Below are 24,480 nucleotides of genomic sequence, written 5' to 3'. Positions count from 1 at the left end.
AACTGAATAAGCTGAAACACAATTTTAGACAATGTTTGGCCAAAGTAATAGACTAAACCAAATACTGAAAAAAATAAATTCGCTTTTCCTTTCAAAAAAAAAAAACGATTAACATGTTATACAAAGTAGTCTAATAGATTTTCTACTCTCAAAAGTGAGAAAACGGAAATCCTCCTCTACTTCTTTTGAAGTAGAAAACTCTTGTAATGAGTGTAAAATCGCAGCAAACTCTAAAACATATACAGCCGCTTCTGTGATGGGAAATAAATTCTTTCGTGTAACATTTTAAGCCTCCACTCTTGTCACCATTTTCCTGAGAAAAAAAAAGGGGGGGGGAAGGTTGTTCCATAAAGAGGTTCTGAAAAAAAATCTCTTAAAATTAATTTTTAACTTTTTCTTATGACGAAATTTGGAAAAAAAATTCACTGTTTTCTTCCTCTTGGACCTCTACAGAATAAAAAAAACCTTAGTCCCATGACCTTCAGCTGAATTTCCGCGAAGTAAGATTCTGTATTTATAAACCGAATATTTTCCTAACTAGTGTGCATTAACTTACTTAGGGCAATTTAAATAGGTTTTTAACATAGAACCCCCTAGACATGAAACAGCACCCTAAGCCACCATTATATTTGCATTACTTTATATATTACACAAAATGTGAGAAAATGAGATATATTATACGTAATAGATATTAATTAGTTATTTATTGGGAAATAGAACTACATACACACATGCAGTTTTTACACACTACTACTATTCAATGAAAATAGCTTAACTTATTCGATGAAGAATTAATTGCCAGTTAGTGATCGTATATGTCCCCGTTCTACATTTATCCTCATTAAAGGGATTTGCGCATATACAACTTAAAAAGCTAGTACACTGTTGAACACCCTTAACAGATGTATTTATCCCTTGGTGATTTATACTTTCCAGTTATAGTGTTTAACGGTTAAAATGAAATAGCGATTCCTACACTTTCTTCGGCGATTTTATTCTTCCACTTCCTCAATTAGTACAACTACAGCCCCTCAGAAGAGTTTACCTTAGAAGAACATGCTTTGGAAGACATACTTTGTATTCTTTTGAAAAAAAAGGTTACACGAGTCCATAAAAAAAACTAATTACTATATTTGTAAAAAAAAAAGAAAAACGATGTAGTGAAGCCGCGAAAGTCGAAGCGCGAGTAGCGAGGAACGACTGTAATGAGGTTCAATAATGAGGCACAATACTAAGTTTTAGCAAAATAGACAAAACTTAACTCTGTTATGAAATTAAAAACCAGATAACAGGAGGTGGAAACTTCCATAAAAGTAGCTTTAGAAGTGTAGCTATAAGGAAAAACAACTATTTCTTTGCCTCAATTGCTTCCAATGCCTCATTGTGTTTTTTGTCTCATTGTGGCCCACCCTTCCCTATGTCTAGCAACAAATTGTTCTTCTGTTATAAGAAAATCGCGTTAGAAGAAAAATGACGTGTAGGAATTTCGAAAACATAAATAGCAAAAATACAAAAGTATAAAACTTTATTCGTTGCTACAATTATAAAATATTATATGTATAGGTTACAACATCAAGACAATCACATTTCATATATTGGCACAAATAAAACTTCAAATTGTAAGAGAGTTCTTCACTTTTGTATTTGAAAAGCCTTTTCTGTCAACACTGGTAAAAATCAGCCCCAAAATTTAGCCGTAATGTGCATTTTTAAAAAAAAATATCTTAAATTAATAAAAGATTTATTTGAAAGGGTATACGTGGTATCAAAATGCAATATACATTAACGTATATTCAAAAAACAATATAATAATAAATAATATGTTTGGTGGATAAAAAACTACTTCACATAAAATTAAGTACTGTTTTTTTAAGCCATTAACTAAGTTGAAAAACCAGGATAGCATTTATGAAATTAGATCATTACAAAAATTGAAAAAGGAGCAGAACTATTTCCTTACGAAAACAGGGAGAGCGCAGGTATTGTTCGTTTTTTACGAAAAGGCACTTCACCACGCCTCCTGGAACACAGAGTTCCATTTTTCGCGGGGGTGATCGGTAAGCAATCCGCGTACTTCTAAAGGAGACAAAACCAGACATCCTTAACTTGGGCGTGCATTTTAATGTGCAAAAAAGTCTTAGTGTCCTTTACATCACTTGCTTCACTTGTCTGTTGTCATTTTAGTCATTCTAACATTTTAAAAACTGCTACTTTTACAACAAAATGCTGTGATCCGAATATACCTTCTGCCGAAAACAGCGAAATAGAATCATCGGATATCACGTGACGAGGGAGGAGTCAAGTGCCTTCTTGTAGAAAACGGACAGTGTTAGAAGTTTGGAAACCACTGGGCGAAATTATTTTAGTGGCGGCATCTAGGAGCCAACTAACTAACTATCTCGGAGATTGCTTACTACATACATATAATACTGAAAATTTTGTTTTCACGTTAACGCTGATGAAATTAATGAATCTTCAAAATTTATTTGTATTAATTTTTCAATAGTCAACAAGAGTTATACGTTCTAGGCTTCATCTGCAGCCATAGATACTGTTGATAAAAATGAAAGATATTGCCCAATTTTCATTCTTGGATAAAACCAACCGACCGAGCCTGTTTTTTTACAATAAAACTCAAATTCTACTGCTTAAATAGAGAAAGTATATGTTACTGCTCATCGGAAAACGAACAAGCCAATTAAGAGTTCATATAAGAAAGATATTTCTTGAACTTTAAGGCAGTACATTCACTCTCTTGGAACCTAGAACTTCGATCAGTTGTCTGGAACTGAAATTCACCATGATGACCCTGCTACCGGGTCGATGTGGGACTAAACGTTCAAAGTGAACGATGGACTCCAAAGGCGCAATATCCCTGGAAATGAAAATTTTATGTTAAAATACACTATACGTAAAATTAATTCGTAATTCAAATAATAAATTAAATTAAATCGTTTGATCCTTTTAACAAACAACCGTGGTAAGTGAAGGTCATTTTTTGGTAGGCATCTTTTGAGAGAAAAGTTTAAATCGGGTAAGGTCACCAGTAACAGACAGTATTAGGTTTGGATTTAAATAATGAGCTGATGTTGCTTTGGCGCATGAATATATATATATATATATATATATATATATATATATTTGTAATCACTTATATAAATACTTGTAATTCTCAGTTTTGATAAACTCTTATTTTATGAAGACTTCTGAAGGCAAGCAAATTATTAGTAAGCATCGTGAGCATGTTCTACTACTGAATACTATTGTCTTCACAAAAAAAGCCCATTTTTTATATCTTATTAGAAGTAGACTAAAATATATTTTTATATTAAAAAAAACGAATTTACATTCTAATAGTATTGTTTTAATAATATTTATTGCATATTTTGCTCAGGCAGATTAATGTACAAACTATTTCTTTATAGAGTAACAACCTTCGAAAGACTACTAGTTCACCAAACCCTGACTTGGTGCTTATAAATTAGATGACGTTTGATGAAGGTAAGTGTTTTTGATATTATTGAACCTTACTTTACGGGGGAGGGGGGCCCCCCCTCATCATGGGTGATGTTTCATGCAGCGAGAACAAACAAAAAGAAAATTTAAAAAATGGCGTTGTTCCAATGGGGTTGCTTCTAGCGGTCAAAAGTACTATTTTTGGTCACTGAAGTTAATAGAATGAGTAAAAAAAAACATGGACGGAGGAAAATCTTTTATTTCCAAAACGTTAAACTTTTAATTAATTTTTCAAAATGTCTGATTTTTCAAATAAAGCGTAGTCTTCACGACGTCATAAGTGATGATCTATGGCTCGCTGAATGCTGACGCTTGCTGTCTACCGCGTTTCCAGGATATGACAATTAATAAACGAATTAAATATTACGCTCTGCACTAATGGCATCAGTGAATTGCATTTCATCATTTCTGATGTCATGTGCAGAAGCGTAAAAAGGATATTGAATCTGCGTACCGATTAAAATATTTTTTTAAAATATCAAACTTTGTAAAATTATTTAAAAATGGTCAAATCCGGTATGTTTAAGCAAGCTCTTTCAGAAAAAAAAATACCTTTAAAATTTCGGAAACGACCCCATTGCTCTCTTTTAGTAAAACCTGTCTACAACGATACTGTTGGGACTTAAAAAAATATCATAATAGACAGGTTATCGTTATAGACAGTTTGATTATTCATGCTGACATTTTTCTGGGGCCAAAAAAAAAATTGTTATAGACAGGTTATAGTTATAGACAGTATCGTTATACACAGGTTTCCTTGTACTAATCACCAGGGCAGCTTGATTTGCCACTATTTTCCTTATTGAAGAGTTTATTTGAGAAACCATCAGTACATGCAATTGCCTAGTTGCCTTAGAGTTCAAGATTTCAAGGCCTTTTTGTTTAAAAATATTGGGGGTCTTCTTTTTTTCAAGCAAAGCTCTGATAAGCTCAAACCAACCCTTGTTTCTTTTCGTGGTTTTCTGGGAAAAAACCGTTCTTGAAGAAATATTTATGAGAAATGTTCCAAATCAGTGGTGCCCAGCCTACGGTCAACGGGTCTTATGTGACCCTCGAAACTGATCAATGTGGCCCGTCGTTGTGTTCAATGTTACGAAACGAAACATTTTTTCTGAAACCTTCAAAGGTACTGATTTTCTTCATTCGGTGTTTTGGATGACTGCTGCGAATTTGAAGTCAAGTAGTCCTAAATTGTTTTTTAAAAAACAAATGCAAAGTTAGTATCAATACAAAAAGGCTTGTAGTAATGATGACAACAGTTTTTGGCTTGTAATTGTCATTCATCTTCCTTGTTTTCGTATGCTATCTAGAAAATTAATCTTTATTAATAATAAAGCACAAGCTCTCTCTGTCCGGATCTCTGTCTGTCTGTCAGGATCTCTGTGACGCGCATAGCGCCTAGACCGTTCGGCCAATTTTCATGAAATTTAGCACAGAATTAGTTTATAGCATGGAGGTGTGCACCTCTAAGCGATTTTTCGAAAATTCGATTTTGTTCTTTTTCTATTTCAATTTTAAGAAAAATTTTCCGAGCAAATTATCCCAACGTGGAAGAGTAAATTACTAAATTATCATAACGTGAAGCCGTAACATCTGTAAGCAAATGAACATAGCAAATTCGCAAAAAATTCATCATCCATTATTTGTAAATATCCAGGCTAACCAAATACCTTTTAATTTTCTACTACGGGCAAAGCCGTGCGGGTACCACTAGTAAATAATATAGTTGCATTTTTACTTATTCTGGCCTGCGAGATTAATCTGGGGTATGGCCAGCGCGGGTAATATTGAAAGTAATCTAAATTAATACAACTTTTGATATCCCGATCAAGCTGGAGAGAAGAGTCTTTTGAGTCTCGTTGAGCCTTTCCATTCATGACATACTCTGGTTGAAATATGATTAATGTCCATGTTGTTACTACGGGGTCAGGTGAACTTAATAGTACAGTGGCCGCCACTTATATGAATCACTTTTGTTCTAAACAGTTCTGATTCCATAAAGTGGCAAATTCAAAAAGCTGGATTTTGTTCTGTTTTTGACGATTTGATTCATTAAAGCTGTTGATTCAATTAACCACTGATTCAATTATCCGGCGTCCACGGTAGCAAGATTGCGTCTGTTCTTTAGAGGACGTAGGCTACGTTTTTCTTCAGCTTTTCATTATTAGTTGAGGAGACTGCGCCTATAATAATTTTCGATGTTCGACGTTGGAAGGAGTTTAATAGCGAACCCAGGGGGATCCCGGATTCAATTTTGGGGCAGCAGTTTTCAAGAACGGGGCCTAATGATGGCGCAGTGTGTGCTTTTTTACAGTTTGGAACGCCATTACTTAGGATTTAATTCAATTTGTCTCCTATCTATTGGGGTAATTAAAAAGTGCCATTTTACTTTCTTGTAAGAACCACAGCAATTATTGTACTCTCGGAAAAAAGTCACTCAAGTTTCAACTTAAATTTCCATTTTACTCACCCCCGAATAAATGTCGAGCATTTTCTCGACTCGTCTGCATGTAAATATATTATAGTTAATCAAAGAATCCACTGAGATAAGTTGTCTTACCTAAATTTTACTCTATACGGGCCGCTTAGGCCGGGGCCTTCCAAAGTGAATAGGCAATCTGTTAAATGACGATTCAAAGGATTTGTGAGACGAATCACGAGCTGAAATTCATTTCCAACCTTCAAGGTATCCGGACACTGGAATGGAACAAGTTTCGCTTGTAAGAATGCAGCAATAATGCAAGAAATTCTGCAACTAAGATTTTTTAAGATAATCATTACTTACGAGTACAAAAACCTAATAGATAAAGTCACCATTCTGCAGCTAGAAAATGCCAGCGGACTACGTACCATTGTATATTGGCACATTTATCGATTGATCTTAAATTTTGCTTTCTGAACCAAACGCTATTTGATACAAATGTTGGCGAAATATGAAAACTAAAAAAATACTGATGTCATGAAATGGATGATAGGTGAGCTGGTACTTACAGTAAATAGCCTTGTTCAAGGATGTAAACAATTCGATGTATTGAAATGAATACGTTTGAAAAATAACCAAGGCGAATAATTCAGAGAAATAGATATACAAAATAACTCTGTATTTTATACGCTAGGAGAACAAAATCCAAAAATTAGCTTGCGTAATAAAGCATTATTAACAGAAAAATCAAATAATGAAACGGTTTCAAAAAAGAGATGTCCGAGGAAGTAATTTGAAAAACTAAATAACAAACTGAAACGCATTAACCTTTTATTTGAAATTTCAAATTCAAGCATTGAAAATTATATACAGTTTAGGAAGTAACCATGGTTAAAAATAGCAAGAACTTATTTCTGTTGCTTTTATATTAGGAACACGAAAAACAGTATTCAGTTTAGAAAAGGTAAGAAATCATTTCATTTCCGGGGGGGGGGGGAGTCATGATTTTAATAACAATTAAGGAATTGGACAAATCGATACCTAAAACCAGGGGTGCCTTTTCCTCCCTCAGAACAAAGGCGCACCCCGTAACCATCCCAAAGACCAGCCCCCCCCCCCCCCCCAACAAGCAAGGGCCACCCAAAAAAATGAAAAATACCCCTTAAAACACCCCACCGCCAAAAAATTAAATGACGCAGTTTGCGTCATGACAACCCGTGGGAGTCCCTGCTAAAACCTTTTGTATTTACCAAGTTCAACTGATTTTTTTTATTACAAGCTTGAGAGAGAAAACTATTTCGGAAGGAAAAGATCATGGTTTTATTAACCAGTATTAGAGGAAGGCAAAGTAAACGTCAAAAATGTAATATTTTTATTTATATCAATTTTCTGTTGTAAGCAATAAGAATATTGCTGATAAATTAATTTTATGAAGGGTTTCATTAGAAGGCGAAAACATTATGGCTTAGAATAACAATGGTTTAAATTATTAAGATAAACATGACTTTTCTTATTTAATAAAAATTCATTGCAGAAGAAAAACAGAAGAGAAAGATAATTTCATGATTAAAACAATAATCAACGTAAGAATTGAAACAATTTGCATTTGCGAAATAATTAAAATACAAAATTGTTTCAATTGCTTTCAAAGGTTTTCATATTCATTTTGTGGGGGAAGACATTCAAGGGAAAAAATAATGACTCAAAACAGTAATTAAAAGAAGTTTACAAAAATAACTGCATTGCTTTGTTATCTAAACAGTTAGACGAAGGATTACTTCAGAAAGAGCGCCGTTCTCAGAAAAATACAATCAAATATTTTCGTTTAATTGGAAACTTGTTTTTCTTCTGATGTATAGAAAATTACAGGTATTACCTCTAATCTGAGCTTTGGCTTTTGAACAGTAAAATCGTCTTCTTCCGCCCACGTTTGTTGTGTCTCTTGTACAGTGGCAATAGCGTAGATTTTCATCATGGCGTAATCAACCAGTTTGTCTAAATAATCGTCAGGTGTTACTGTTATAGATAACGTTTCGGCTGAAAAGCAATTAACTTTAATTATTGCATATTCATCTCCAAGCAATTATTGCATATTTATATCTATAAACTGAAAGTATTTACAGTCGAGTCCGCTTAATAGATAGCCAATTGCCGCGAAAAATTACTCTAATAAGCGGGATACTATTCTATTATCCGTGATCAAAATGTGAGATTACATCGGCCAATATTGAAAAATTATTGCATTAAGCGTGATATTCTTTTCACCGATATTCCATTAAGAGGGATCGACTGTATTGCATTTGGGTAGATCCTCAAATTTTGGCCACCCAGTCATCTGTGGCACTTACCGTACCCGATTGACATTACATGAACACGACCAATATTTTAGCGAAAAACATTTTACATATATTGGATGTTCTTAATTTGCAAACCACTTTTAGTACTATTGGTATTTCCAAATCATTTTAAACATTTATTTACTATGAATTTAAATTTTCGTAGCAACTATGAAAATTCTGTAGCAGTTGAAAGCCATGTACTGAAGGGACAGAAAAGCAACGTTGTACACTAAGTACAGTAAAGTCTTCTTCTTGTCCCCCAAAAGACGCTTTTTGGTGTTAGGCGGAACATTCGTGAAATCTGATTTTGAAGTGCTAAACGCTGGACAGACTGAATGTGGATCTTTGTTGTGAATAATTGTGTCAGTCTTTAATTGGAAAGTTTCTACTATTGTCAACAAAAAAGGCATGATTCTCATACGTGATTAAGCAAGAACACTTTGCCCAAACTTGACAAACATTAACGAAATGCAGTAGAAGAGCTTTATTCCCTGTTACTTGTGTAACATTGTTGCATCATCTGATTTCTATGAATTCCGATTGTTAAAACAATTTCAGTGTGACAAAAAATTAAAAAATTTGTCTATTATCTAAAATGCCAGCTCCAAATATTTTGCTCATAAAACCAGTTAATTTTTATCGATCCAGGGCAGAAAATTTGCACACTAAGGGGGGGGGGGGGGAAGGTTGCTGATAACGGAATTACACTATTGATTAAAAGTATGAACTTGTTAACATTTTGTTTGAACCTAATGGGAAAAAAACTCCTAATACAGTGCTTTTTAACCTCTTCACTACTGAGCACATAAGCCCTGAATCGTAGAATAAGTAGCAATACGTCCGCCATCTTTGGGCTAAACGATGCTTTCTTCCTATGCCTGCTATAGTGATGTAGCGTGTTTTGCTTCTTGATTCAGGTTTCTTATTAATCTTATTTACTATTATGTTAATCTACAACTAAGAAACACCCCAAATACTCTTTTTACTTTTTTAATACACAATCAAGAAGCACCCTAATTAAGAAGCAAAACACTCTGCTTCGTTATAACAGACATAGGAAGAAAGCGGCAATTATCCCTAAGATGGCGGACGTATCGCTATTTAAGCCTCGATTCAGGGCTTTACTAATGACCACTTAGTACTATTCCGAATCCTAAACGGTTCACAATCGATTGAAATAACATTTCCACAGCAATTATATTAGATGAAATTAAATGAATACGAATATTCATGAAATCTTTAATAAAGTTAATTACGACTAGAAAAGTCATATAGTTTAATTTTCCCTAGCTGTTCGTGGACCACAGGGTGGGAATCATTGACCTAAATATATTCATTGTTTTCAAAAGCGGAGAACCAGTTGTCAAACTATAAACCTTTAGTGAAGCAAACTACAGATTTTAACCAAACGGTGAAAGCGAATCTTCAGAAGAATGTAATATAGAATTTTGTTAAGTATTGATAGTGAGTGCTTCCGTTTTGTGCTTTAAGATAAAGTAGCAGAAAATTTAAGTTGGAGTATTTTTTCAGTTTCGGTTTTTCATGATGTGACTACTTAACGCAGACGTTGTTTAAAATTTCACATACCATAGAAGCATACTTACGGGACATTCCTTTCTCGTTCCCCTTGAATTAAAATAATAATAATAAACACATTTCCCCCATACCTCTTGAACGGAATTTATTTACAAAACGAAGCAAGATGTATTTACAAAACAAAGATCAATTGATTTTTAAAACGAAATGGTATTCATTTGAAAGAATGAAACGAAATTAATTTATAATTCGGAACAAAATTGAGTTACTGAGCAAAACGAAACAAATTTATAAAACGGAACCAAATTTATTTACTACTGTAATTTACAAAATGAAACGCATGAAATTAATCAAAAAACAAAACAAAACTAAATTTAATTTTAAAAGAAATAAACCAAATCAATTCACAAAATGAATTAATTAAGACAGCTAGACGAAACTAATTTCCAAAACGAAACGAAATTAAAAAAACGTAATGAAATTGATTTACAAAATGGAGCGAAATGAATTTAAAAAACAAAAAAGAAATGAATTCACAAAAGAAAACCATATTGATTTAAAAAAGAAAACCATATTGATTTAAAAAACAAAACAAAATGTTTAAATAGACACAAAATTTACTTATGATATGAAAAAAGATATTGATGAGAAAAAAAAAAATAATTTATAAAACGCGAAACAAATTTAACTTAAAAAATGAAGCAAAGTTTATTTACGAAACGGATCGAAATTAATTTTAGAAACTGAAAGGAAATGAATTTACAAAATAAATAAATAAAATAATAAGTAAATAAATAAATAAAACAAAACTTGTTTAAAAAAAAAGAAATGACGCAAAATTAATTTACGATATGAAACGAAGTTTATTTATGAAAAGAATCGAAATTAATTTACGAAACGAAACAAAGTTATTTAAAAAAATAAATAAATAATTTGAAAATATGAAGCAAAGTTTGCTTACGAAACGGAGCGAAATTAATCTTAGAAATTGAAAGGAAATGAATTTACAAAATGAATGAATAAATAAATAAAACAAAACTAACTTTAAAAAAGAAATGACACAAAATTTATTTACGAATATGAAAAGAAGTTTATTTATGAAAACAAACGAAATTAATTTACGAAACGAAACAAGATTAATATTTTAAGAAGGAACAAAACTAACTTTGTTGTGACCCTTGGTTAAAATTACAGTAGCAGTCGTCATCTAGTACAAACTATTTATTCTACAACATTTAGATATAAAAGTAGATACAATTAAGGAATACATTTATTAAGAAAAACGCAAAGGTTGGCGAACAACCTTCTGATGTGGAGACAGAGACTAAACTGACTGTTAGGGGGTCCTTACCCTTGGAAAGGACAAGCTTTGGACACTTTCCATTAATTGCGTCCACATGCACAGTGCTTGGTGTACATGTAGTGCACATGTGATGTGGTGGTGTTATACCCCACATGGATATTTTGCGGGGCTGACTGATCGTCACTACAACTTTAAAAAACGAAGCAAAGTTTATTTACTAAACGAATAAAATACGTTTTGTCTAGCCAGTAATCTTTGACTACAAGCAGCTTAATCCGTCAAAAACAAACCCGAAAATCGTTGCTTTTTATCTGACTTACACTGGTTAGGTTTTAGAGTAAAATTCCCTCTTTGTCTTGTGACTTTCCGGGCCAAGATGCCAGTGTAGTAAACGGTGCTTGCAGACAGGACCGCCCCCACGGTCCTCATCTCCGACTTGTTCTTGTTTCGCACCTTCACCGTCACTTTGAAAGGTTGTCCGATCATGATCTGTTCGATCTCTTCCAGATCGAACGTCACGTCCTCTGCTTCTGGTGTGGGCATGTCGTACACTGCGTATCTGATGCTGGGGGCGACGCCGTATCGCGCTGCGTTCAATACGGCCATCCTTTCCTCCACCGTTCCTGAAATTTAATTCGAGGAAAAGCATTAGGTGGGTACAAATTTACAACTTACCGCGCAGCATTAGTTTTCGAAAGTGTATGCTTGCGCCCAAGGGTGGACTGGCCCTCCCGCCTATGCGCCCTCAAGCTGAACACTTTTTTTTTTATTTAAAAAAGTGTTTTTTTATGTATTTATTTTTTTTATTATTTTTATTTTTTTATTTTTATTTTTTTTTTTCGCTCACAAACCTGTGAGACTTCTATTCAAGTTTTCTTTTCTTTAAACTCGTAAACCTGTGTACCATATTTTTTTTTCCTTTTTTCTTTTTCTTTCTTTCTTTTTCTTTTCTTTTTTTTTAATACTTTTTATTCCCTTTTGTATTTTTTTCTGCACCTTTTTTTTTCTTTCTTGGCACTCTTTGAAGGTCAAGGTTGACAACTTCGTGCGGTATCTGCTGCCCCCTTTTGCCTGCGCCCCCTTTTTCTTGTGTTGCCCTCTTCCATTTTTGTAATAATGTGATTTCATAAATGCTATCCTGATGCTATATTTTTTTAATGTGATTTTTAAAAAAAATCATATTTTATTAACTAGTTCTTATAGACTGATCAAATCTAGGTATTATTGTATTACAATGTGAGTTACGGCAGTTTTAATCAGGGCTCGATCAAGCCAAAATAATGCCCAGGTCCTGGTAAAATTTTGATGCCCCACTCACAAGAAAATTCGCTCGTTTTCATAGTAGTTGCTTCCAAAAGAGATAAGAAAGAAAAAAAATTAACTCCATTTTGGTGTCCCTAAAATTGTAGTGCCGAGGTCCAGTGACCTGTAGGACTGTGCATTTATCAGGCCCTGCTTTTACTACTTTTAAATACATAATAATATGTTAAGTGTGTTTTTTAGTTCAAATTTTCTTAAACTGCAGTGTGGTGGAAAAATACATCGCTCTTCTTAGTGCAGTTGCTCTAACCTGAATGGCGCAGAATGATGATTTTGAGTAACTGCTGCGTACTCTTCCTTTTACTGTAATAAAATGCCTCGTTACGGAAGCTACGGAACTGTATTTGTACCGCAGCTTTTATAATCACTTCTTCGAGGTGAAACCTTAGGAAGTACGAAGACTTCTCTTGTCGGATGTCTTTTCATCCATAAGCTCACTACGTTTTGCATTGAAAAAGGCGTTCCCTGAAACGCCGAAACATATGTCTGCAGTAATCTGCGAATTTGTGCTTTTTAGACGTTGTTACTTTACGTTACTTTACTTCTCGCTGATTTGTTAAAGCATTTATATATAGTAATGAGAAAAGATATACTCAGCACTTATATGAGATTATTTACCTACAGCTTGTGTACAGCTATTCTTGACTTATGAGGCCAAAATAAGGGCGAAAAACTGAATGCTTTGTTTGCCGTTTTCGGGTGCCTTAATTATCACTAAAGGAAGGTATCGCGATGGTTTCGCGAGCTGAAAATTTCGCGAATTTATATGAACAGAACCAAAAGTTTACCAAAAAAAAAAAAAATATTTCGCGCGCCATTGATTTTCACGATTACGATGGGCTCGCAAAAATTTAAGCATCGCGAAAATAAGTGCTTTTACAGTATTTATAAGTACTAATTCGTTGTCCAAGAAAAGGAAAGTAACGGAAACTAATTAGTGTTTAAAATACTTTCTCGTTACTTTCTCATCAGGCACTCACATAGTTCAAGAATAGTTTAATTAATTAAACTAATATTAGTAGAGGTTAATATTCTGAAAGTATATCTTCCACGTGTTTCGGGTTCAAGCCTTTTTGAAAACAGAAAAGGATCTGAGCTTCTAAAGATTGGGCAGCAGTCATAATGAAATTAGAGTTCATTAAGATTCAGAATTTTCTCACCTTCTTGATCTTTGTATTCACTGACAATATTTTCAGCATCAGTATCTCCATTTTCATCGTCAACACCAATTTTCTTTGTCAGCATGAATTGTCCAATTCTAAGATGATTAGAAAAATCCTTATTTATTACGGATAACGATTGTATGCGAAAGTTTGACAACATTAGTCGACTTCATTCTACGACAACAATAATGATAATGTCAAGAATAATAATAATTACAACTTATTTTTTGCACACAGAAGTTTAAGAAAGTTGAAAAATTCAATTAACTAATTGAAAACTACTCTGAAACAAAAGAGGGGAAATCGGAGAAGCACTAAAAGATAAGGGAAAATTCAAGGGCAAGAAATATATAATATACGATTGCCCAAAGCAATCGTACATAAAAACTTGGTATGCTTATACATTTAGCAAAAATGCAAAACTTTATTATTAATATTGAACAATTTAAGAGAGAAAATCTTAAAAAAGAGGTTAACTTGCTTAAACACAAATATACATTTTTATTACACTGATATACATATTTCGATTTATTCATTTTCTCTTAAATTCAAGTAGAATTTACATTTAAGCAACTAAACTTGAAATATGTGCGTGTATGAAAAATACTTCAGAACAGGTATTTAACGATTAAAAAAACATCTAAAGGATATTTAATCACATATCTAGTGAAAATTGTCGAGCACGAGCATACACTTTATTGTCATTATTTTTGCTTTTTTTTAAAGTCTAGCTTAATGTTTCAATGTTCAAAAATAGGAAAAAATTTCGTCGCCATGGTTGCAAATCGTTTGCATTCATTCAAAGCTTAACTTAAGATTTTTGGACTTGTGCCTCTGCGAACTCAACAGTCCTCCGTGAGGGGAACAACTCCTGGATTTTGGCGTCTAAGCCCTGCACACACACCACTAAACACACACACACACACGTAATTGAGCAAAACGTAATTTGAGTTCAAACTGTCAAAAATTCAAGTTTGCTTATTTTTTTTTAATACTTTTTACTTAAACTACCGTATTATACCGCTTCATCTGGCATGCCACAAAATTCGGGGATCACCAGATTTTCAATAACACTTACCTGGTTCTTTCCGGCATGCCGGAAAAATCGAGGTTAGAAAAAAAAATTAATACTATAAAAACAAATGTTTAGCTTAAAAATGAATATAAGTTCTATACATGTCTTATTAGTATAAGCATTTTAATTTTGTAAAAATATTTACTAGCAATGTCATTTGTAATTTTAACAAGAAAAATATTGTTTAATAACGAATCATTTTATTAAAATTAAATTAAAACTAAGTAAGCAAACATTTAAGCGGTAAGTTACCATCTAAAAGGAACCTAAAATAATTTACTTAAAAAATTATGAACAAATTGCAGTAACGATGATTGTTTCTGAATTGATTACTTTATTGGCATATAATTAAATCCATTAATAATGACCTACCATAAATAACAAGCACGTATTATATGCTATACGCATTTTTTTCAAAAGAAGGTTACTTTCAGGATTTATTTTTTTTCCCTCACAGTGGTTTGCTTTCTGATTAGAGCTGAATGGGGAAATTTACTTTTGTTTTGTTGCAAAATAAACCTCAAATTATCCGGCATGCAGGGAAATTTGAATTTCCCGGCATGCTGGTCAACCTCGCTTTTTTTCCGGCATGCCGGATAATGCGGGGTAATACGGAACTGTTTAGTTGAAATTTTGAAAAAATTGTGACATGCATAATACCAAAATTAGATTAGTAGTCTCCTTTGCTTAATTAAAATAACCATTCTTCAACTATGATTGACCATCTCAAAATCAGTGAATCAAATCTTAATAAAATTCAGTGACTTGATCGATAGAAAATTTTTTCTCGTACTTGTATTTGTCGCTCGCCGCTTTCCTCCATCCGCCTACCACAGTTTCGTCCCTTGTCCACTTGATGATATCGGCATTTACCTCTGCAAACACGAATGGACAATCGAAATCGAAACCTACTTGGCCCCGCCGTACGGCTTCCACTGAGGCGGGCCCCATTTGGAACACATCTGGAAGAAAATTCGTTCTTTTAAAACTACTTCCAGTTTAGGGGCCATCTATAAATGATGTCACGCTTTGAGGGGGATGAGGGCATGGGCACCCATATGCAAAATTTTAAGGGAGTGCTTAGATATTTTCCCCTTGGTTTAGCAGGATATTTTCCCCCATGGAAAACGATTTCAGTACAGATTAGAGTTATTAAAATTTGACATTTTCAATGACTTATTCATTAATAGCTGGAGAAGAAATGTTTTTACATTTTTTTCAAAGAAAAAACTACTAAAAGCAAGGAAGTTTTAAGGGGGGAGGGGGGACGCTTGAGCTCCCACTCCTCCCCTCCCCATATGGGCGCCTACGGAAGGGGGTGCGCGAAAGTGACAGTTAGTGAGAAAAAGGGTGACATCATGCATTGTTATGAGAATATACTTGTAAAAACAGCGACACGTCGCCACCATGGGGCTTACTGCCGCTTTCTTAATGTGTCTGCAATATTTCTTTTTCTTTCTAATGGGGCTGCGTTAGAGGTAGTACCTTTTGCAGACCTAGCGCGATTCCTCACAAAAAAAAAAGGCATCCATTCTTCCATGTAGCACCACAATCGGAGGATACCATTACTACGAGAATTTTGACTCCCAATTTTCCCACCAGATAGAGGCACCTGGGCTCTGTTCGATGCTAAACTGCACAAAGAGTTTAATTTTGTTGAGAGTACTCAAAGCCAAATGAGTACTCGAGGGATCTTTTACATGTCTCATAATCACACGAAATGGACGCTGCCGATTTTCTGAATCTTGAAAATCCACGGACTGGAGCCAGGTTCGAACCTTTGCCTTTGTGCATAAAAGACAAGCTTCTAACCACTACAGCAAACTGTAAGCTCTTATAAAATAGCGTGTTTTGCTTCTTGATTTTGGGTTAACACAGAGTTAATAAGAAACCTCAGGCAAAAAGCAAAACATGCTACTTCACCATAGGAAGAAAGCATAGTTTAGCCCTAATATGGCAAACGTATCGCTAATTCATCCTACGATTCATGGCTTTAGTGTAAATGGGTGGGGGTAAGGGGAAGTGTGAAACTTTGTAACACAGGGGGAAGGGTGTCAAATTTCTTGAAAAAATTGTGACATCATTTATATATATATGGATCACCCCATAAAAAAATCATTCTGAGCGATTCCATTTAAACTGTTTCATATAATCAAAGACAATGTTTTCCATAAATCGCATCAGTTCAATAAAAATCAGTTGTAATGAAAAGTTTAAAAGTAAAGTCAGCTTTCCAAAACAACAAATGCAACAAAACAATAAATGCAAAAGTAACATCGCTCCCCGCAACAGAACACAGAACTGACGCAACTCAAGGGGAAAAAAAACAGTATTGGTGAAAGTCAAGATTTTAAGCAATTCTACTTTTAACTGAATTATTCTCAAACACTAAATTAGCATGCAAAACATGTGTGACTTTGTGTTTTCTGGTTGGTTTTTTGTAGTTTACGTTAATAGTGTATAGGGTAAATGATTAGTTTTGGGTATGGTTAATGTTTTTTTTTTAGTTCGAAACAAATGCTGCAGTTCTAGTTCATGGAATATAATTATATATATATATATATATACTAGCTGACCCAGCCACGCGTTGCTGTGTCGAAGTAGTTGGATTAAAGTATTCTTTTACTCAATATTTTGGCAGAATCTAATTAATATTTTTAGTGAAGTTTAAAATAGTCTAGCCAATTTTAAAACATATGAGATTGATAATGGGCATGTTATTCTGAATTTAGTATTTATTGAATTTAGTAAGTACTAACTAAATTTTCAATGGCAAAAGAACTATACTTACGCTTAGTAAATTTTGCAAGTATGACTTCGGCCATAAATCAAAGCAAAATAACTTGAAAGTGACAGAAAATATCGAAACTGGTTGTAAAATATCGGAACGTAGAAATTAAGCATAAACCAACATACACTTTTAGAATGTACACTACATTTTATTCGTCTCAGATTTCTCTATAGTTTGTTCTCAATAACTCCATTACAATATACATTAATTGAATTAAAAACATATAAAAATTACATTTCTAAATGAGGTAGATAACATTAACTTTGATCTATTGTTTCTATTTTTTGAAAACTAAAAATTATCTAAGCACTAAGTTGTGCACAATATTCTTGTTTCACCTGTGTTTTGCTAACACGAATAGGTATGACAGCTTTCCCACTTGTGAGAAGGCGATAGATGAGAGATGCCTATGAGAGAAACATGTATGTTTCAAGTCCAAACCGAAAGTAGATATTGTTTGGTCTTGAGATATATTTATGGTCTTTTTAAAAGCTAAACAAATCGGAAATTGAAGCCTTCCAAATGTGTTTGAAAATTATGACGCTATAAATGGATTACGTGGCAACACAAAAATTTCTCCTTTAAATTTTTTCCGTCAAAATTGTTGAAATTTTGATGAAGAAACGTGTACCGTTGCATAATCTAGGCGGGTTTAAACTGTGAAAAAGAATAATTGGTTAACCAATTTTCAACCGGAAACCATCTATTGGCAGTGCTGGTATATCCGGATAATTTAAAAAAATCAGTTGGAATAGTTACGGCTATGTTTTTATCGACAAATAGTCTTGTTCAGCATCAACGGTCAGCAAAATCTGATTACGATTTTTTTCAGCCATAAGTAATGGCTCATTATTCACAATAATTGTAGCTAAGACAGCGTCATTGCACTGTTTTTTCTCGTTGTAAATCAGTGTTAACTAAGTCGGTAACCAATCGATCAGGTGATATCACACCGTAATGACTAAACAACAAATTTGAAATTGAAATGCATAAATCTTCAATCAACAATAAAGCTTCATCATATATCTTTGGTGTAAAATCTTGATTTAAACATCGGTGTGTTTGTTTAACTCTATGAAGTACATCTTCAAGCATACAATTTATATATTTTCCCTGCAGAAATGATGATTGTGTTGGATATTATGTTGTCAAAGTTATCTTAAACAGTTGACCAATACTGTTTCTGGTTATGCAAAGCAAAACCTGCATTAGAAAATGCAACTAACAATGATTGTGTGCTACCGATAATTACTATCCGCGAAACGCATCTTGATATGTATTAAACACTCTACCATTAACGGTCCACAATTATTCCCGTCTGTTCGAGAATGTTTAACGAAAACAAATGCAAAAACAACATTCACTTTGTTTTGGATGCACAGTTTTGTTTTGGATGGAGTTTTGGTCCCAATGTCTTATCTTTAATTTTTAATTCTGCCCGAGATTGATGAATGTTGTGTTCTTTGTTTGCGTGACTTCCATGATTTTTCTGATTTTATTCAACACTGTAAAAACAATTAAGAAACGTCCTGAAAAATAATGGGCAGTGAATACGCCGAATTTCTGCCAGTAAAGTATCTTGCAAAAAAATAGGAACGTATCCCACCAAAAGTGAGAAACCTTCCTAAAATTATCCTGAAGACTTTCTGAGGAATTGCGAAACCTCTCCGATTCGAGACAATCATTTCTCCGAAACCTTTACAGAGAACCAAAGTAAGATTAAAAGTAATAGCTTGTCATATTTTTCGACTCACCAAGCAAAGGCATTCTCGCTACCATAACCACGGCTAAGATGGACTTGCAAGCATGCACAAAGTATTCCACTTGCTTGTTACTCTTGGAAAGTTACGAAATCCAGAGACTCACTTCCTACCATTTGGAGTTACGTCAATCTGGACGTACCACGACAGTGAAGTCAGTTCTTCACTAAAATTCATTAACCTTCTTGAAATTATCCTGGAATCTTTTTCAAGAATTCAGTACTATCCTAGGCTAAAAGCCAGTCGTGTCGCTGGACCATCAGAAAAAAAATTATGTAAGTTGACCAAAGCTTCACCAACTCTCTATTTTTCGAAGAAAGCTCCAACAATCATGCTAAAAGCATGGCGAAAGGTAAGACAGACTTGCAAGCAAGTCCCATAAGTCTAACTCGCCTACAATTTCTGAAAAGCTACGGATACCAGAGGCTCATTAACTCTCTATTGGAGATTTTAAGCAATGCAGGCAGAACATAATGAATCTGCAGCCTATACACTTAATAAATACGTTCAGTTAATCTTTAAACTGGGAGCTAAACATGTTTTTCGCAACAGTGAGAAGTCTGCATTCATGAAGTTTGTTGCAATTCAGGAAACTTTTTGATACAGTGCATGTAAAATAATGTGGAACCATTGGTAAATAATTTTATTTCTGAGAATCGGGCCAAACACATTAGGTTTTTGACACAATGTAAAAAAAGTCGGGGTCGTTTTTGTTGGTTTAAGTGCTCTTCGTAGAAAATATCTTCGGTAAAAAATACTCGTTGACCGTTTTCACGATGTACTGCAAGATGCTGTACAGAATGGGGGAACTAAATTATGTCAGATAGCTTCGTTGCTACTTATATATCCTCTCATCGCGTTGTAAAAAAAGTCGGGGTCGTTTTTGTTGGTTTAAGTGCTCTTCGCAGAAAATATCTTCGGTAAAAAATACCCGTTGACCGTTTTCACGATGTACTGCAAGATGCTGTACAGAATGGGGGAACTAAATTATGTCAGATAGCTTCGTTGCTACTTATATATCCTCTCATCGCGTTAATTCGTCAATTTTGTCCATTTCTCGTACCTCAAATGCGACCTAATAAGGATATTGAATAACGTATTTGACAAAGTATTCAGTGGATTTCGCGGAACGGTAAAACTCGACATTTATATGAGCCTCATACATTTTTAAAAGCAGTGGTGAGTATGGAACTATCCGCTGCTTATCAGTTTCAACTTGATTTGTAGAATTTGACACTAACACTGAAAAGTGTGCCCTTAATACTCATATTTTCTACGGCGATATTGATGATAACCATTAATATCCGTAACATAGTATCATTTGTAAATTTTATATAACCTGAAAATTAAATTTTAGAGGATGAATTAACTTACAGCGCCATCTATTAAGAATTTACAGAACCAAACAATCAATACACTTTATTAATGTATAATAAACATTTTATTTGCAATAAGAAGTTATAAAAACCATCCTATCTTTTAAGTTGGACCAAATTACAGATACGTATGAAATTTGATAAAAATCGGTTCAGTAGTTTCGGAGTTTACCCCGAACAAACATCGTGACACGAGATTTATATATATATATATATATATATATATATATATATATATATATATATATATATATATATATATATATATATATATATATAGAAATGGAAAAAAATACTCTGGTTTCGCTAATTATGGTCCGACGCGTTTAGTTTTTTTTCGTGAAGAACTAATCATGTTAGCTGAATTATTATTGGCAGGAACTACGCAAGCAAAGAGCACTTAACAACATTAATGACAAAATTTTCTTTTTCATTTTAATCCTATAAGAATGCATTTTGCACTAGTAATTGGCCCTATCCATAATGTAAATAATGACTGACCAAAAACTAGCTATGATTATCATTTGTCAAAAAGTGGGCACCCCTAACTAGTATTAGTGGTAAAATTTTGAGATTGAAGTATCGGATTTAACCAAAAAAAAAAAACAATTAACTTTATTTGTTAATTGAATTACAATAGGAATAGTCAAAAAAGTATGATCATGTATGCCCATTGCTAAAATATTTACTTTTAGTTGACTAATTATGGGCACATTAGCTGAAAAGGATATTAAATGTCTTAATAAATGACAAAAGTGTACCTATGTGATAAAAACAAAAAACGCTATGGAATGAGCACACACCAATAAAACTGTGATTGGATTCAAAAAATAGTAACGTCAGAACACTTCACAATCGTAAATGAATATTCAGTCACCAATAATGAATATTCATTATTGGTGACTGAACTTACTATGTTTTAAAGAAATGAGGTGGGATCATATATATATATATTCCTAAAAGAATCTATTTTTAGGTTCCTCTGATGATATCAGAACATTAATTACATACTTAGTATTAATAATACTACAAGATAAACCTGCTCATTACTGGTTGGTCGTAATTAGTCATTCACCCTACTCAACGTTAGTCTTCTACTTAAAGTTCGAAATTTTTTTCCTAAACTATAAAATTGTAATGACGTGTCTTTAATGATTATATTATTTGTACGCCACTTCGCGCTAGTCATATAATCTAATTTTATGTGCCCTATATGGCAAGAAATAGTAGTAAAGTTAAGTTTTAAATCAATAATTTTTATGCATTTTTTTTTTTTTTCAAGTACTTGGCGTGTCACTTCTCTTTGTCAGGATGCGATATGTGTATTAGGTCCATTTCTGAGGAGGAAAAACATGGTCCAGTTTTAATAGATTCAACAATATTTACTGTACGATTTATGAGTAATACTGCCATCGTTGCTTATGACTTCTTGCCAGCCTGATGACAACTTGTAAATCCCGTTATTGAAGATTGCCTTGTCTTTAGAAATGAAGAACTCGAGTAATGCTGCTTTGACGCCTTATCCCATTTTGCGTATTTTTCCTACCAAAACGTTTTGCTAAGATAGGTGTAAGCGAAAATCTAGGGTGGCAGGCTTGGGAAGTATGTTAGGTGGATGACAATATTCAGCAAGGAGCAAATCACACTACATCACGATAATGCCAGATCATATGCATTCTTTGCTGCTTGGCATAAAATTGCAGTGCCGAGCTAGGAAATCTTTTCGAATTCACCCAACTCCGCAGACTTTGAATCTTCCGATTTTCCCTTATTTCTCTCTTTGCGAAACTTGTCGGCTAAGAAAAAAAAAGTTGGAAATTGAAGATGATGTCGAAACATCTTCAATTGAGTTCTTCATCTCCAAAACAAGGCGTTCTTCAAAAATAGGATTTACAAATTTCTACCACGTTGGCAAGAGTTTTATAAGCCACGATGGTTAACTCATGCAATAAATGTTTCAAAATGGATGAAAAACTGCTGAGTGTTCTTCTCTTTCGCAAATGGAGAGCAATTTTCGTTAGATTTAATATTTATTCGAACAGAGTAAGCATATTACAAAATTTTCAATCAGTCACTATTGTCTCCCTACTTGTTCAAACTCGTATATAATCTGGACAAATCTATACAACATTGGCGTATGGCTTTTAAAACGCGTTTATTAACATGTTCAAACAAACCGCACCCATTTATATTATTTCTATGTTTCCAAATAATTATCAGCTCATATTGTAAACATCATTTCGGAATACACATCAGAGTAAAATATAACCTGTGTATAAAACAGTAAAATTATAGTGAAACGCTTTTACTATTTTTATCTGCCTTTAAAAAAAGGAATCAATTGTTTTATGGGATATTCAGTTTTACTTGAGTATAGAAAACGTATAAAAAGCTTCTTACTGTGACTCGTTTCTTGTGGGGTGGAATCTATCGATTGCCAGCCTCCATATCCCACCGGCAAATCAGGACGCGACATCCATACGTCATTCCACACGTGAAAGTTCCTTTGAAAAAAAAAGAATTGTAATGACATTTTCTCAAAACTAATAAATGTACTGAAAACTGGCCTAAGTTCGTGTAAACTTCCAAAAACTCATAATAAAAAAGAAAACGCAAGAAAAGAAGTTCAATTTGCGTGAATATGATGTATATTGGATAATTTCTGTACATATATGAAAAATGATTCCAAACATTACCGTAAGAAGGCACTTGTATAAGTCATTGCTTACGTTCGACGAGCTCGACCGGTAGCGTCCGGTTAGTTAATTACGTGACAGCTAATGATCACGTGCTCCAATCCACCAATCAACAGCTCAAAATGGTAACCGGTGAGGTAACCGATAGATGATATAATGCTGCGGTTTGTAACCGGTTACTTACCGGTCGACCGGTGAGGTACGTCGAACGCAACCATTCTGAGACGTTTATGCAAATCACACTGGTAGAAGTACTTAGTTAAAATTTAGCCACTAACGACCACCATCAAATTTAACTACTATTGAATAGCAGCAAAACCGTACGGTTTTGCTGCTATTGGTTGAAAGATTCCAGGTTTTAACTACTCGCAATCAGGGGCGTCCCGATTGGAGATCACGTGAGGTCACTGTGACTTCCCAAACAATTCCGTATTTGCAGAGTTTTGTCTAAACATTCGGCAAAATTATCATCATTCGCAAGATTTGGAGCTCTATTCCGCAAAATTCGGAGAAAAATTCATCAAAATCTGGAGTAATATTCAGCAAAATCATTATCATTCTGCAAAATTATCTTCCTTCGCAAAATTTGGAGTTCTATTCGCCGAAATAATCATCATTTGGTAATATTTGGAGTTCCATTTGGCAAAATTATCATCATTCGGTAAAATTTTGAGTTCCTTTTGACAAATTGAGAACTTCCGTCGCCCCAAAAACTTAAGTTCGAGGCGCCTCTGCTCGCTATTTGCATAAAACATTTTAATAACGTATGAGTGGTTACTTTCGTCGGTTACTTTTGGAATAAATACTTACAAGAAAAAACATTCTTCTGATCATACTCGTGCTAGTCTTTTCTCAGAACTTTACTACTTTTACTATGATCTTTGCTTATTTACCTCATCTGACCGTTTTTGATGTTCCTCTGATTTTTCAAGTGGCCATGACACGAGAATAAATCTACCTCGTTGCTTTTAATATTTATACAGAGAGACTAATTTTCGTTGCCATGATTACAAATCGTCTGCTTTTATTTTAGGTTTAACCAAAGCAGATTTCATTTTTTTTTTTCGCAAGCAAAACTGTTTTTAAATGCTAAATTTTTAGGTTACTAATTCCCATCATTTAAGATTAGTAAGAAATAAAAATACCTTAACAGTAGATACGCTGTAAATCTAATCTGTATGAT

General features: G+C 33.8%; 1 protein-coding gene across 1 annotated transcript in view; it reads right to left on the bottom strand.

Moving 5' to 3' along the window:
• Positions 1–1,510: 1,510 nt before the first annotated feature.
• LOC129219623 (hemocyte protein-glutamine gamma-glutamyltransferase-like) overlaps positions 1,511–24,480 on the bottom strand; it is a 65,540-nt gene continuing 42,570 nt past the window's right edge. Inside the window, exons 9-15 of the mRNA XM_054853880.1 lie at positions 23,002–23,105; positions 15,468–15,636; positions 13,597–13,694; positions 11,437–11,739; positions 7,815–7,975; positions 6,077–6,213; positions 1,511–2,875 (exon numbers count right to left, since the gene is read on the bottom strand). Coding sequence (XP_054709855.1) covers positions 2,734–2,875; positions 6,077–6,213; positions 7,815–7,975; positions 11,437–11,739; positions 13,597–13,694; positions 15,468–15,636; positions 23,002–23,105 — 1,114 coding nt within the window. The 3' untranslated portion in view covers positions 1,511–2,733. The remainder of the gene's footprint in view (positions 2,876–6,076; positions 6,214–7,814; positions 7,976–11,436; positions 11,740–13,596; positions 13,695–15,467; positions 15,637–23,001; positions 23,106–24,480) is intronic.

The sequence above is a fragment of the Uloborus diversus genome, chromosome 4 (assembly GCF_026930045.1).
Source record: "Uloborus diversus isolate 005 chromosome 4, Udiv.v.3.1, whole genome shotgun sequence".
Lineage (NCBI taxonomy): Eukaryota > Metazoa > Arthropoda > Arachnida > Araneae > Uloboridae > Uloborus > Uloborus diversus.
The sequence above is the reverse complement of the archived record's forward strand: the minus strand, read 5'-3'. Positions and strand labels throughout refer to the sequence as shown.